Source organism: Zeus faber (assembly GCF_960531495.2).
Source record: "Zeus faber genome assembly, chromosome: 2".
Taxonomy (NCBI): domain Eukaryota; kingdom Metazoa; phylum Chordata; class Actinopteri; order Zeiformes; family Zeidae; genus Zeus; species Zeus faber.
In genome coordinates, this window is record NC_137189.1 from 21,382,415 (window position 1) to 21,399,021 (window position 16,607).

Consider the following 16,607-nt stretch of genomic DNA (forward strand, 5'->3'; position numbering starts at 1 on the left):
GGGGTCGGCAGATAGACTCAACGCGGTTTGAAAAGCAACCGCAAAATGTTCCGGGAGAGGAGAGGGCAGGGCGTCGCCGAGCAGGGGATGAGTAAGTCCCTGTTCCCCTTTTTTTTTGTGGAATTTCTCCCTCCACGCAAAAAACCCTTTAACTGCAGCCTCGTTGCGAGTTAATGCTCTGTTAAATGGGCACGACTTGGAAGGCCGCACGCTTCCAAACAACCTGTTTACATGGCGGGCGGGGTTAATTTGTACCACATGGCACAGGCAAAAAGGCACACGGACACAGATTTTTGATATGGGTAAAACCCCCCAAAAACGTACAGATATTGACACGTACCCAGACAGACAAGTATGCGTGTGTGTGTCTGTCGATCTAAATGGAAGATGGAGACACAAGGTCAGCGTCTCTGTCGCCGGGTCATCTTTGACTTTTACCCCCGAGGGAGGAATGTGGATCTCATAGCCCCAACCAACCCCTTTGTCTGAGGTCCTCCTTCTGTCCCTGACGTTGTCCAGCCAGCCTGCCCACCCTGTTTGGAATGTGTGTGTGTGTGTGTGTGTGTGTGTGTGTGTGTGCGTGCATGTGTGGGAAGGTCTGGAGATCGGGCTGGAAGACCTTGTTATTGTGACATATGGCGGTATTTGACTCCCTTTGCAAAGAATCCAAGCTGTGGCCCATCGCACTAAACTGCACGATAATGTGAAGTCATCGATTTAGACTCAAAACTATTTTCACTAATGGACTCAAAGCTTGTCCTCCTTTGGAAATGATCCCCCAGGTGTGGTCCGGAGAAAACAGCCAAGAAGAGAGAAGCAGAAAGAAAGAAAGAAAGCAGACACAAGTCCCCCAAAAAAGCATTTTGTGGCTAAATCCGTCTCCCAGTACAGTAATGCCAGTATGGCCTTGCGCTGAGTTGGACCCGTAAGCAAACCGGACGCCTTTTGAGTTTCTAGCGCACCGGGGGCCTCATCGGGCCTGGAATGGTGATCAGCGTGGAAGAGAGAGACAGATCACTCTCTCTCTCTCTGTTTCCCCATCTCTTTTCCTCTCCGAGTGTCTGGCCTACGTCTTACTGCAAATGGAGGATTACTGTCAGACATCTTTCCCTGTCTTCCCTTGTTTGTTCCATCGGTCACATTACTTCATTAGGAGCACCCCCCCCGTCACCGCCGTTTCTCCCTCAGTGGCTCTTCCAAAGCCAGCTGTTACACTTCGCGAGCCGCCACACAAAGGGACGTTTCAGCCGGATCATTTTAGAGGTCAAGGATGCGCTCCCACTGTGCTGAAGCTAGACAAGCCACACTTTATCTGGAAGCATTTTGGGATCAGCCACTGTGTCACAGCTGCTGTATCGTGCAGGGCAAGGTATAAAGCCCAGAAATTTGGGCTTTGGTGAAATCGTATGTAACAATGTATATCGATATTTTGGATCGCCATTACCCCTTTATCATGATACCTACGGTCGACCTTGGACACAAGTGATTACACTTGGTTCATCAATGCCTAGGGATATTTTCAAGTGGACATTTCATCATTTTCATTGACCTTCTTTGAGTCTTTTCTCTCTGAGTCAGTGTGTTGCCAGGCGACACTACACTCTGAATGTGTAATCTTTTCCTCTGGGCAATTGAAGACTATCTACAAATCCTACAAGTGTGGAAAAATGTCTGATTAACCAGAATAGATCAGAAAAGGGTGAAAGAAACTAACAAAGTTATATGCTTAAATATTGTTTTATTACTCATGATAAATGTATAGTTTCTCCCGATGATGAGAGAGGAGTAGACCCATGTGAACATGTGGAGAACGTTCAACCTCTACAAAGAAAGGCCCCCAGTCATGGGTTGTGAACCAGGACCTTCTTGCTGTGAGGCAACATATTTTCAGTATAACTTATAAGGACTGTCTGGCAATAGTGTAAGCTTCCCGTTTTCACAAAGGAGACTTTTTGTAAAGCTTAAGCATTTGTCCCATTGGGCTGCATTTAAGCCCAGTGAGAAGCTGGGAGCACAGCGCACAGTGAGAAGCTGCAGCAGAGTGGTAAGTTTCTCAGTTGTAAAGATGGAGAGGTTTTGCTATGAACAGTTAAAAATGATGGGAACCAACATTTGAATGTTCGTTCTCATCATTTAATGTTTAAGGCCTGGGATGAAAAATATGAGCAAACCTAGAAGTGTTTTAACTTTTTAAGTGTTTATTATTGTGGTTATAAATTCTTCCATATTGTCAGGACGCTAGTGGTCATGCAAAAAAATAATCTCTGTTTTAGTTGGGTTCAGTAATGACTATAAGCGTGAATCATTTGTGTGTGTGTGTGTGTGTATGTGTGTGTGTGTGTGTGTGTGTGTGTGTGTGTGTACAGTATACAGTATATATACAGTATATGTGTGTGCGTGTGTGTGTGTGTGTGTGTGTGTGTGTGTGCATGTCTGCGTGTGCGCATGTGTGTGTGTGTGTGTATTTCTGTGTGTGGGTGTGTGTTTGTGTGTGTGCGTGTGTGCATGCATGCGTGTGTGTGAACACATCTTCCCGAATTGTGCAACATTCCCCCTGTTGGGTCTGCACCTTTGAGGCCTTGAATAACAGATCCGCTCCCATCATCACATCCTGTCGCCCAGCTGTTGCGCTGGCTGACTTGCTGGCCGGCTGCCAGTCCCAGCGAAGTCCTGAGCCAGAACACATCATAGATAGTTGGATAAAGTCTCCTCTCTCCCTCACAAGAAACTCCCCACGGCCCTGGAATTCAAGCACCGTTGAGATGCGAATCTGGGAATACTGCTGATCTGTTTTAAATTTTCACTTGCTTTCGTCCCCATCGCCTAAAAGGGTAATAAAGTGTAACAGAAGACGAGGTCTAAAGTAGAACAGGACAGGGATGAGTTTTCCATATAGGACCTGAAAGAGTGCGAATTATACATACTCCGGCGGGGGGTTGTAAGACAGTGACTGAGAAGGTGTCCACACGGGGAGTTTTTGTTCTGTTTTGTTCAATTGGAAAACCGAGTAGAATAAATGAATCTACAATAAAAACAGACAGTTTTTAACATCGCTCTGATCTAAGCTGTGGATCGTGTCCTCGGCTGCGGAGTGCGATGCTCAGCGTCATGGTATGGTCCACTTTAGGGGTGTCTGAAATCGTTTTACAAGATTTTCCAGGCATGAATATGGGAAATATCGTAATGTTTACAATTACAGGTAAGAAGTATAAATAAATGTTTCAACCCCTCCGACCTGTTGTTTTTACCTATTTTGACGGGGTTCAAGTAGGGTGGTTGGACCCCCCCCCAATTCCCCCCCTTTATTCAAACTATGGGGGCTGAGCTACAAGAGCTCCTGGATGAACGCAGTGCCTTCTGGGACTCGTCTATTTTTTTCCTCTCATTTAATTATATCATCCAGTTCAACTGTCACTTTTTTGAAAAGAAAATCTCAAAGTTGTTTCATAAGGTTTTTCCCTATAAATTATAATACAGCACAACATTGTTAAATTAAGCAAAATGTATTAATTTCAGCCAAAATCATGTCAAGGGGCAGATTCACATTTTACCTTTCATGCAATCTGCGTTCTGGTTGCATTTTTGCATATGAATTACAGCTGAAAAGGTGCAAAGATGCAATTCCAACGTCTGGAAATTTATGTAACTGAAAGAAATTTCTCACGAAAGAAAATCGAGTAGCAGGGCCAGTAGACGGCTACTGAGGGTGTCTACTATATATACACAGCAGGGATATACTTTATATACCTGCTTTAATTCTCACCTGCTCTTAAGAGACGGAGAAATTTCCAGAAAATAACTGATTCTCGCGAGCAGCCTGAAAGTTAGCAAAGCCAGCCGGATCTACCGCACGTATCATATCTTCTCTCGTTGTTTGTGCGGTCCTCCCTTGATAAATAATGTGCATTGTTATAGACGCAGAATGCCCAAAAGGCTTCATACATCTGGTCCAGAGGGTGTCACATAAGCAATGTCCTGATAATGAATCTGCGTATGACCTTAGGGTTGGTGGAGTATATACTGCATTTATGTATATACCGTGTGTATATATACACAGATCAGCCAACACATAAAAAACACCACTAATCGCCACTAAAATTGTGTAGCTGCCCCTTGTGCCGCCAAAACAGCTCTGATCCGTCGAGGCGTGGACTCCACAAGACTTCTGAAGGTGTCCTGTGGCGTCTGGCACAGCAGATCCTTATGTCCTGTAAGTTGCGAGGTGGGGCCCTCATGGGGCTTGTTGTTCCAGTACATCCCACAAATTCTCGATTGGATCGCGCCCTAACCCCGGCCATCCACATGATGTAGAAGAAAACCACTTCACCTGTCAGGGGTTTTAATGTTGTGGCTGATCGATGTATATGTTTATTTAGTTAACCGGGTCAGCACTGCAGATGGCCACCTTTCAGCCACCAAGTCTGCTCTGGCACACGTTGTGATTGAGGGATCTGTATTATTTACGTTACGTGATCGTCTCATAAAAGAGAACAACGTGTTTGGTGACAGCTTTTAAACAAATGTTTGTTTAATAGGACATTTCTTGACGTGTTCTCACTACGAGAGCCGTGGTGTCACCTGACTTTGATTAAAAAGTGGAAGGATTTCAGTAGAGTGGTGGCATTAATCCAGGTTTTTAATCAGTGTGTTTGGGGGCTGTGCCGAACAAGCCAAAGCTGCAGGTATGATGCATTGCCTTCAGTGTGTGTGTGTGTGATTGTGTGTGTGTGTGTGTGTAAAACACACTGACAGTCCATCGTTTAGCAATAAGGAGCCTTCTGGAGTGGATAGATACAAGCTTATTTCGTTTTGCAGGTCATTGGTGACAAACATAACACACATAATGGGATGGAATGTAGATACGGGAGGGAAGGGCCTCCCAAAAGTCCTGTTATTCTCGCAGAGAAGTCATTCCTGTTCCCTGGCCTTGGCATTGTAGCGCTCACAAGAGCACGAGTAGCAGAGTCGCTTGGAGTGCATGGAAGACTATGCTTTTAGAATGGGGAGATTAATGTATCCAAGAGGGCTCAAAGGCATGTGTGCAGGGGATCATGCGTTTCCTTTAATTTCTCAGGTACACACCCTCTTTCGTCCATGGTCAGCCACTCCTTTTTTTCTTTTTTCTTTTTTTTCCTGGCCCACATGGTTCCAGGTCGTTCTGGAACGTGGGCCGCTCTCACTGCGTATCGCTTCAGATTGTTTTTTGCTAAATATCTCCCGGCGCCGACCCCTTCGTTACCGAGCGACGTGTCCTCAACAAGAATACGATACTGCAGAGCTTGTTCTCATTAGGCATGGTGGAGGACGGAAGATGGGGTGGGGGTGGGGAGGGGGGTTCTGTTCGGCGCAGCCAAAACCAAGACATGGAAGTGTCACTGCCAGTAAGCGAACTGTCAACAAATGTGATTTCACAGCTAAATATACACTCTAATAGGAGCCGCATGGTGGAGATTGTCCTGCCTTAATGCTTTGTTTAACTTCTGCCATCTCTGCGCACATCAGGCATGCTTTCAGGCACCGGCACCGTTTCAGGAATTACAAAAACACTTGAACACAACAGCACTTGGAGGGTGGAAAAATTAAAAAAATATAAAAGCATATTGTGATATGCAGCGGAACTGTGAGCTGTAATGTCCACCTGTCATGCTGTTGTGTGAAGAATTTCAAAGTCTTTCTAATCCTCCCTTGTTCCGTCTCTTCTTTGCTTCTCGGCCCCCCCTCCGCAGTCTCGCACTCCCGGGTCTCGACGGAGCGCCAGGAGGTGCTGATGGAGAACATGACGCGCATGTCGGAGCGCTCCCGCCTGCTGCAGCAGACCCTGGGAGAGGCGTCGGAACGGGTCGACCTGCTGGAGAACATTTGGAAGCTGGAGAACCTCTTCCAGAACCACAGCGACTGGCTGCAGCGGCTGGAGATCCTCATCAAGGTACGACCTGTCTAATGTTACGGCCGTAATAAAAGGATTGAGGGAACGTGGAAACCAGAGCAGCGTAAGAGCAGGTACAGTTCAGACGGTCATTCATTATCAAACAGTTTTTGACAGTATTACAAATTGCTACAGTGTTGAATGTTGAAGTTGTCAAATGATGCTAAAGTTATGGTTGGACATGGTAAGACACCAACTTACTGTAGCTCTTTTAAGTACATCTCATCAAAAGTCCAGCCAATTATACACGAGAGGGAGTGGGAGGAGTGTCTACCCCTAAAATAGCCCAAAAAAACGTTGTTATCGTCGACTAGTGTTTCTTCACATTTCAATCAAGAATTAAGGTCTTCCCTAGCTCAGCGTTGGTACGGGAACCTTTTAGAACCGTCCAATCCGGTGATCTAGATCAGCTTTTTTGATTTCAAAACCAACACAACTGAAGAAGTTAGTTTTGATTTATTGTGTAGACACAAAACGAATGAACTAGCCTCAGCTGCGAATGAAAACCCCAAATTTGTGCCTTATTATAGATGCAGAATTTGCTCCCCAAATACTTTAGAAACACTCTGCACCGCAAACCAACATAGCCTCCATAGCTCTCTGTCAGAAATAACTGAAAAGGAAGGACATTCCTTGGACCAAAACAAATCGCCCCTCCCAATGATCCAGTGACCAGGGTCAATGTTGACCGTAAGAACGATGAAGGACAATAAAAAAGGTTGGTTGATCTAAAACCCCCACCACTGCGCTAGGGCCTGGAAACCGAGCTGAGGAGCATTCAGGGCCACTCCCTTCAGGCGGAGGGCTACCTGGTGCAGCTGGACGACAGGCTGTCCTCCCTGAGCAGCTCTGCCAGCCGCAACCTGACGGGCCTCACCACGGAGGTGTCCCGCGCCTCCATCTGGCTCCGTGATCAGGACCGTCTGCTCAGGTACAAACAAACACACACACACACACACACACACATTACAATGCAGAGTATGGGTCGAGGACACCCACGCTAGCTCTTCCGAAAATAACTTGATTTACTACATATTCATTTCAAGCAGGGTTTGTGTCACCACGGAGATCACACTCAGTTTTATATCGTGGTTCTGTTTCGTCGTATTCCAGGGAAACCTCGGGGGAGCTGAGTGGGCTGAGAGAGAAGCTGGAGGAGGTCAATTGGACGGTGGGAGCTGTCAATCACACCTTCAGCAGTGACATCAGCGTGCACCACTTGAAGATCCAGGACCTGCAGGTCGCCGGAGGTTCACGCTTCACAATTTTTCTTTCAGGCAACGCCTTAAAAGGGTATCTTGGCTTCATTGTCAGCATCTTGCAAACATCATCTACCTTCATGGTAGACTTGTGTTTGTTTTATTTGTTTGTTTGGGTTTCACTGGAACACAACCAAAACCATATTGAAATTCCCTCTCCCTCATACACACCCCTATACACGCTCACAAACAAACACACTAATACAAAGAATAAAATTGGATTTCACTTTATTCATACCCATGGGGAAATGGTATAGGGAGTAATTTGTGCCCTAGCATTCCAGTAGAACAATATTCAGTGGATTTTAGTGACATGCAGAAAAATGTGCCAAAATGAAAAGCAAAACCTTGATTAGACTGTTTTTAAGTCACTCGATCTATATACTGAAAAGCAATGAGTGTGGATGTGAATGAATAGTTGGAATTTGTGTCTGAATTATGAAACCCACATTTAGACACAGTTATTGTATACTGCATTCCATTGCAGTGTCTCAGGCCTTTGGCAAATTTTACCAATCCAGACACTAAGGCTTATGTCAAAAACAAGTTGTAAATCCTGACTTTTAATATAGCGATCTGATCAAACCAAGTCTCATCAAAGACTAGTTCCAAGACTAAGGATTTATTTCAAACAATGATGTGCATACTGTACATTAGTGTGCTGTCTCCTTGAACCTAATCTCCACCCAGATGAGCCGCATTGGTCCTGATGTTCTTGTCACTTTCAGAAGAAACGCTAAGTTTGCATGCATGCTGAAGCCTCGTGTAACTCTAAGCATTTGAATTCTGCCTTCACATTATTCTGACTGGATTATTATGGAAGGCCAGAATGTCAGCAAATGTCCTTTCAGCTTCATTTTGAGGCAGCAGCGTGATGCGGAAAACTATCCTAATGAACAACTTCTAATAGAAAAAACACTTTCAAACTTTGATCAGACCTCCCACCCACTCAGTCCCACTGCATGCGCTTCAGGATACAGGGTACACGCTGGCACATACATAAACTTGAAAACTCTGCGTGTGACCCCACAATTCTTCAGATTCAGATCAGCAACATCACGGAGGACACCACCAACCTGTGGATGACCCACATCCATACCGAGGCCCAGCTGAGGAATGAGATGGAGATTCTTAACACCATCACTGAGGACCTGCGCATCAATGACTGGGAGCATTCCATGGCCTTCAAAAATCTCACCATAGTAGCAGGTATTCCCAAATACCTAGTATCAACAGGCTTGTTGGTAGAGACGATGGCGCTTAAAACAGTTACAATGGAAACTCTTAATGGCAGGGAATGGGAACTCCCAATGGAGACTCAGCATTTACTGTAATGGAACCTGATACTGTTGGAGAAGGGGTGAATGTACAGAACCTGATAGAGGGGGGGATGGAACCTGATTCCAGAGGAGACGCATTGGAGGTAGAACCTGACACTGCTGGAGATGGAACCTGACACTGGTGGAGATGGAACCTGATACAGATGGAAATGGGGTGAAGATAGAACTTGATACAGGTGGAGATGGAACCTAATACAGGTGGAGACAGGGTGAAGATAGAACTTGGTACAGATGGAGATGGAATGTGATACTGGTGGAGACGGAACCTGATACAGGTGATGATTGGGTGAAGATAGAACTTGATACAGGTGGAGATGGAGCTTGATAGAGGAGGAGATGGATTTAGAAGTAGAACCTGATACCAGTGGAGATGGAGTGGAGGTGGGAGTGTAGGAACTATAGTTCAGTGAAAGTACCAACTAAAACGACATATTTTGAATCCCTGATGATAAGTGACAACGAAGAGAAGTGTTTTTTGTGACTGAACATTCGTTCTAATTTGATTTGTTGAAAAAGTGTAATCAAATCGTTCTGCTGGAACCCGGGATTTCTTCATTTCCAAGATGCTTTATTACACATCAGATATCGGGTCAGTACATGGTAAAGTCAGCAATTACATGTCTAAAAGCTGATGGCAGATATTTCAGTTGCACAGTCATAATATATTATTGCCATTCGTAACAGCAACAATTCTTTGTGCTCTCTATCTGGCATCCGGAAACACAGCACCGTGAAACAATTTTCACCTATTTCATCCATGTCCGGCCCAAGAGTTTCTTTCCACACAATGGAAGGAAAGTGACCCGAGCATGCAGCGATGAATGTAACACCCTGAAAATCACTCTTTTTTTTTTTTTAGAGGGGAACTGAGCAACCTAAAAGTGTTCCTTCTCCAATCTGCACAGGGCTGATTAGCTCTGAGTGAATCAGTGTAGCGAATGAGAACCCCGGCTTGTTAAAATCAGTTTTAGGAATGCCATGATGTCATGCTGGCAAGGGACGCAGCCCCGGGGTTGATTGATGGGAGTCCAAAGCGAAAGAGATTCCTGCGTCTGCCTTTACATGTGGGTGGGATGGCCGTTTGCTCGCTCCCGCCTGGAATCCATTCTACGTGTTAATACTTCATCTACAATCAGCAATCAAGCTGCCCTGTCTTTGGTTTTGCAAGGTCTCCATTTATTTGTCATTAACTAACAGACATTTATGAAAAGCCAGGAGCATTTTTACCTCCCTTCTTCTCTCTTATTTTCTCTTATCGTGCCCCTTTCTTTGTATCTCTCCTCCGGCCAATATCACGTCCTACTTTGCCCCGCAATTTTACTCCGAACCAAAAACAGGGGAGAAGAAGAAGATTCTCATCAACACTAGGCTGCTAGCAGGCGAAGGCTGGCAGAACGGGTTTGAAATCATTTTTATTTCACAGTGAGGAGGCGTAGGCACTTGGATTATCATACGTCACTTTGTGCCAAGAGCTTGAAATATTGAACTTTTTATGATAACACTCTATGTCTATCTACTGCAGCCGTAGAGAAACTCTTCATACCTTAGATGTCTTCCCTGTGCTCTTCCTGTGAGCTCATCCTCTACAGTCCTCTATAGTTGTAATGCGGTTCACCGCCATTTTAGACCAAATGGCACGAATCTACCTCATCTCTGATTCCTGAAACTCAACAGGATCCACCTTCTTCTCCTCTTCCGGCCTCGTCCCTCCTTTGTCTGACCAACTCCACCTTCCCTTCTCCCCTATCCTTATCAGCCTTTTCTCTTTTCCACTTTAATTTCCGTCACCGCCAGCTCCCTCCGCTCCTACGTTCTCTTCTCCCCGTGTCGAGGGAAAACATAAGTGGAAAAACAAAGTGTTTTAATTGATGTGAAGTGAGTGCCATCTGCTTGGGTTTCAGAACTATTCTTCAGTTTGACAGTGCTATGTTGGTATGCACGCCTCTGTGTGAGAGTGAGAAGGAGAAAAATAGAGGGAGTTGGCGAGCGAGGGAGAGAGAGAGAGCAATTGACAATTGTACTGCACTCATCATCGTGAGTTATATATAAAAGTTATTATTCACAACTACAAGGTATTTGCATATCTCGGTTTTCAAATACAAGGCTATCAAAATCTTTGGGATTTCTAAAATCTTCAATGTTGCTTTCAAAGCATGACACTGTTTCACAGGATTGGTTAGCTCCAAAAGTTGCTCGTACCAATGTTGAACTTATGAAGACCACTGGAGTTAAATGCATTTGTTTCTCTTGAAAAAGAGGTCTCACCGATCACAATCTCAGTGATTCAAGTTAAACGTATCTACTTTGATGTTGGTATTCCTCTGCATATTGACGTCTTATGTGCCTATGTGTGTGTAATTGCCTGTTTTCCCGGGCAGCCAAATCCCTGTTTCTCAAGACAAAATTTGAGGTTGGCAATGAAGGGTGTGTTGCAAGTTCACTTGAGCAGAACCAAGGCATGGAAACGTTTATGGTCCCCACTGACGGCTGATGACCAGTAATGAGAGGCACGGTGGCTCAGTGGTTAGCACTGTTGCCTCACAGCAGGAAGATCCTGGATTTGAATCCTGGTTGTCCCAGGACCTTTCTGTGTGGAGTGTGCATGTTCTAGCTGTGTTTGTGGGGGTTTTCCCTGGTTTCCTCCCCCCATCGAAATACATGTACAGTATGTTAGAGGTTAACTAACTAAGGTTGGTTCCCCTGGCAAAAGAGCTCAAGTCCCCAGGTGCTGCACTGCAGCTGCCCACTGCTCCTAGGTATGGGATGGGTCAAATGTGGCGGATACATCATTTCCCCAAGAGTGATTAATACAAAATGAGTATCTGAGAGACATGTTTGCTTTACATCACTCTGGAGTTTGTACATAGACATACTGTACACACCACACACATATTAAGAGAAATCTACTTATATTTATTTTCTGATTTGTGTTTTTGTTGTTGCTTAGGGGAACAAAGTGAAAGTTGGCTGACTTCTGGGAGGTTTCACCTATCAATTTCTGTTTATTATGGTCATGTAACTAAAAAGCTCTGAGAAGCCAAGGCTGTTTGGCGTGAAAGATTCCGCCTTGAATCCTCCAGCTGAAAAGGAATATCTTCACTTCACGGGGCTCGTCCATTTCAAACACAGTCGGATCGCTTTAACCCTTGTCTGGCCACAATCTTTGCCATTTGTCGTTGCCACAATAAATCTTGAATTAACAGGAATGCCGTTATCTGTCATATCGGGTGTGTTTCATCGAGTCTGTTTATTCATCACAAAATGAAGTTAGTTTGGCACATCGCGCTGGGCTTTAGCACAATGTTCCTTACCAGATGTTTGACAGTCCACCAAAACCTGCGGTTTAACTCAATATAAATAGTCGTACCATAAATAGTCTTACCTTCTGTGTATAAACTGTACACTTTGCATTTTGGGAGGATTTTGTGCTTAATTAGATTCATTTTAATTCCTTCTCTAAAGCACACACAGGCAGTGGTAGCCCTAAGAACATTTCACTGGGGTGGTCTGGACTGAGTTACTGCTAAGTTACAATTTTAGCCAAGTAAAGTGCGAAGTTACTGGGACTGTCCTGTCCAGACAAAATATTATCATCTGATAACTACAAAGTCACTGTGTTGGGTATGTGTGAAGGACTTTCTATTTTGTATTATCTACAAACTAAAGAATTATCCTAAATTCTTCAATTCACTGCCTTTAGGACACATTTGTTTTCCCCATGGCCCCAAAAGACATATGAACCACTTTTGGAGAAGCCTTTGCTCCAAAATAGTCTGAACTTCTCGCAACTCAGATGGACAGAACCTCTGGACGTGTTCTGAATGATGACAAGGCCCTGGATTTGATTTTTGTATTTTGTTTTTTTAAACGTATTCCCACGGGTTGTATTGTGGTCCACCTTGTTAAACATGTGGTTCCCATTGTGGCGAGAGAGAGTTTCTCTCTTCTCTCTGGTTCTATCTTAATCTCTTTTGCTCTCACTCACTGCCTCTCGCTCCCTCCTGAGTAATCCAACGACAACAAAGTTTTGGACCTGAAACCAGCTGTCAGGCTCAGTCTTAAAATGTAATAGTGTGATTGTGTGTATTTGTGTGAATTTGTATGTGTTCCTATTTATTTGTCGATGTGTGCTTGTTACAAGATATTCCCTCGCTATGGAAAATATTTATTATTGATTGGCCGGCAGGTTAAAATCATATGCCAGGACACCTCACACATGGTTCTAGCAAAGTCACTTTAAAGGGGCTTCTACCACAGGAACCATTTCAGGAAACATGAACTTGCTTTCCAATACTTAGGAACTTGGGCCTTCTTCCACAGGAGGAACTTAGTTCCAGCATTGGTTCCACTTGGTTAGTTCCTGGCGGGTATTCCCTAAAGGTCGCTAGGATCAGGCGCCGATAACCCACAATAGTGTCACTTACATAAGAGGCAACTGGCAGTCAGAGCTAAGCTGGTTCTCCAAGCACCGCTTGGAGCTAAAACAGTCTAACTCAGTGAAGTCTGGATAAGATAAGATATAGATAAATATCTCTCGATATTTAAAGATTAACCGATCAGAGGAAACCAGTTCAATGCAGCATCGATACAGAACGCTATGTTTCTTTTACATCTACAGAGCATGACACAGAATGGCAGATGAAACAATATTTAAACAATATTTAAACATTTAAACACATGATTACTAAAGGGGAAATGCTGAAGATATTAATAAAGAAAGCATCCTGGCAATCCATTATCATATGTATAGACACATAAGTTATAATGTTGTAATAATTGCCTTTCCACTTAAACTTAACTAAAGTAAATGGTCTGCATGTTCCATTTATACATAATTCTGTTCCCTTAAAATACATTGGTGTTTTTTTTAGTTTTTTTTAAAGAAACTGATACGAAGCTGGCACCAACTTGCAATTTCAAACTTCTGTTTCTCTTTACAAAAAAATGTAAGAAAAGGACAAATTGTCACTTATAATTGTATTGCATGTACATATTGTGCATGTGCACATTTTATTTTATGCCAAGGTGTGTTTAGTTCCACTGATATCATATCTTCAATAGCCTATAGTATAAAATACTATCAATATACAGGATATCAAATATATAGGCAACTACTATGTAGCTGCATAAAATAAGATCCTGTTGTGTAAAATTAAAAAAATAAATGACCTGCAATTAAGGGCGGATTGCTGCTTCATAGGCTGCAAGTTACATACAGGTAGTCCTCACTTAAGTGAGTCCTCACCTACCTGTTTAACGAGCGTTCCGACTTAGGACCAGCTCTCCGACCAGTTGGTACAATACCGCTGTGTGCGCACGGCGTCTTAGCGTCAAGCATCTCATCTCATCACTGTTCTTAGTCTCAGTCTCGTTCCTGTTGTCTGTCAGTATTCACTACACTAGCGTTCGCAATCACCACGCCTCCTTACCATGAAATAACACGGGTCCTCACTTATCGACCTATTTGCTTAACAACCTGGTCCTAGGAACGGAACTTGGTCGTTAAGTGGAGTACCTGTATATAGTTGAGGCAAAGCAAGGCAAGGCAACTTTATTCATATAGCACATTTTATCCACAAGGCATTTTTTCTGTGCTTCACATGAAAAATAGGTCATACAATAAAATAAAACAGGATTTAAAAGAATGCATAAACAGACATTTGAATAAAATAATAAAGATAAGAAAAGTGCAATGTAATTACATTTGAATAAAGAGTAAAGATAAAAGTGCAAAGTAATTTGTGCTTTAGCAGAAAGCAAAGGTGAACATAAAGGTTTTAAATCTTGATTTAAAAGTAGTCAGGGTTGGAGCAAATGTTCAGGAAGTTTATTCCAGCTATTTGTTGCATAGTAGCTAAATCCTGCTTTTCCATGTTTAGTTTTGACTCTGGGAACAATCAACAGACTGGTCCCAGATGATCTGAGCAGTCTAGAGGGTTTATGTAGTCAAAGCATTTAAGTGATATAGTTTGGCCATAAACCATTTAGTGATTTATAGTTGAGCAGCAGTATTTTGAAATCAGTTCTCTGACATACCGGGAGCCAATGTAGGGATTTAAGAATTGGTGTAATGTGTTCAAATTTTTTGGTCTTTGTTAGAACTCCAGTAGCAGCATTCTAAACAAGCTGTAGCTGCCTAAGAGCTTTTTTTTGGAAGACCTGCATAGAGACCATTACACTAATCTAACCTACTGGTAATGAAAGCATGAACAAGTTTTTCCAAGTCTTGTTTGGACATGAGTCCTCTTAGTCTTGCTATATTTTTAAGGTGATAGTAGGCCGATTTTGTTACTGACTTGATGTGGCTGATGAAATTTAGATCTGAATCCATAATGACACCAAGATTTCTGGCTTGGTTTTTGGTTTTCAAGGATAGCAACTCAAGGTGTAACTTCCAGCCTTTCTTTTTTTGTCGCCGAAAACATTCATCTCAGTTTTGCCCTTATTTAGTTGAAGGAAATGCTGGCACATCCAGTCCTTGACTTGCTTAATGCACTGGCACAGCAGATCAATAGGACCATCATCATTTTGTGATATAGCTACAGTATATAGATTTGGGTGTCGTCCGCATAACAATGGCTATCAATATTAATATTATTATTATTAATATAAGGCCTAGTGGGAGCATGGTCCTAGGATTGAACCTTGGGGGATTCCACAAGTCATGTTAGTTAGTTCATATACATAGTTGCCAAACTGCAACTGCCATAGTGTCAGAAAGCCCAACCCAATATTTCAACATGTCCAAAAGTATTGAGTGGTCAACAGTGTCAAATGCAGCACTGAGGCAAACAAAAAAGCATCAATATTGAAATTTTGTCAGGGTCAGTGTTCAGAAATTATCATTTACAACTTTGATAAGTGCAGCTTTGGTGCTGTGAAGGGGTTGGAAACATGACTGGAAGTTGTCATCAACTGTCAACAGTTGAGGCCAGTTGTCATCAGTTGTCATTTTCTTGATGATTTTACTAATGAAGGGTAGATTTGATATAGTCTGTAGTTGTTAATGATAGAAGCGTTTAGGCTCCGCTTTTTTAGAAGGGGTTTAATAACTGCAGTTTTCAAGGCTTTGGAAATTTGACTGATTAGAGAGAGCTGTTTACTATTTGCAGTATGTCTCTTGCCAGGTAATCAAAAACTTTCTTAAAGAACTGGTAGGTGAAGCATCGAGGCAACAGGTGGATGGCTTAAGTTGTGTCACCTTTTCCTCAAGGGTTTTGGAGTCCATGACGTTAAATAATGTCATCGTTGCCACATTACTTTTATATAAACATGGCACCACCATGTTTAGGTTCTAGAAAGCCATGTGTTCAGTCCGAAATAGACGACTGACCTTATTAGTTTCCCTATCAACCGCTGGGAGGGGTCCACTGATGAATGATTTAATTTATAATTGGTCCAGAGTGTCTAAGAGTTCAGTGAAATCCTTCTTTAGCAGTTCTGATTGTTCTCTGCGAATATCATTGAAACTTACATGCACAGTGACTTGAGTAGCTGTCGGATTTTCCGATATAATTGTGATTATTTTTCTGATTGATATCATTGATTCAAATGATTGACTGTCACAACTGGGAGGCAGTATGTTTAAATTGTCTTATCGCATATGTCCCTAATAGCAGAATCTCCCACAATGAGAGTGTCCGGTTTGGTCACTTGCTGCGACAGGATAGTGGACCCATGTCCGACCTGACTGCCCGGCGAGGTCCTGAGGCTTATGTCCGTGGGCCCATGTCCAGCTCGTCTGCCTGGCGGGATCCTCATGGTCCGTTTCTCATCACATTTCTGCAAGTTGTCTGCCATAGACTCTTGTAGCAGTGGTTCAAATCTATTCTGTAGCAGTAGGGTCAGTGGCTGGCTAATCCGACGGGTCCATGTCGGTCTCTGCCGCACTCTGCCTAGCCCAGAGTGCGGAGTGCTATTCCGGCTAGGCACTCTCACTAGGCCAGTCTTCAGCGTGGAGTGAGCCAGGGACCGGCATAACTGCAGTGTTCTATCCTTCTTTGTTTTTGCCTTTCTTTTTAGGCATGGCACCGATCTTATGACAGTAGGTATTATCTGCTGTTTGTTTGGTTGGTTTCTTTA

The 16,607-nt window shown here is 43.4% G+C and overlaps 1 protein-coding gene across 3 annotated transcripts in view; it reads left to right on the forward strand.

Annotated features, from left to right (window-relative positions):
* The window catches only part of scara5 (scavenger receptor class A, member 5 (putative)), a 69,253-nt gene that overhangs the window by 26,828 nt on the left and 25,818 nt on the right, over positions 1-16,607 (forward strand). For all 3 annotated transcript variants that reach the window (XM_079996837.1, XM_079996838.1, XM_079996836.1), the window contains exons 4-7: positions 5,727-5,926; positions 6,679-6,857; positions 7,040-7,166; positions 8,226-8,394. In XM_079996837.1, coding sequence (XP_079852963.1) covers positions 5,727-5,926; positions 6,679-6,857; positions 7,040-7,166; positions 8,226-8,394 — 675 coding nt within the window. The remainder of the gene's footprint in view (positions 1-5,726; positions 5,927-6,678; positions 6,858-7,039; positions 7,167-8,225; positions 8,395-16,607) is intronic.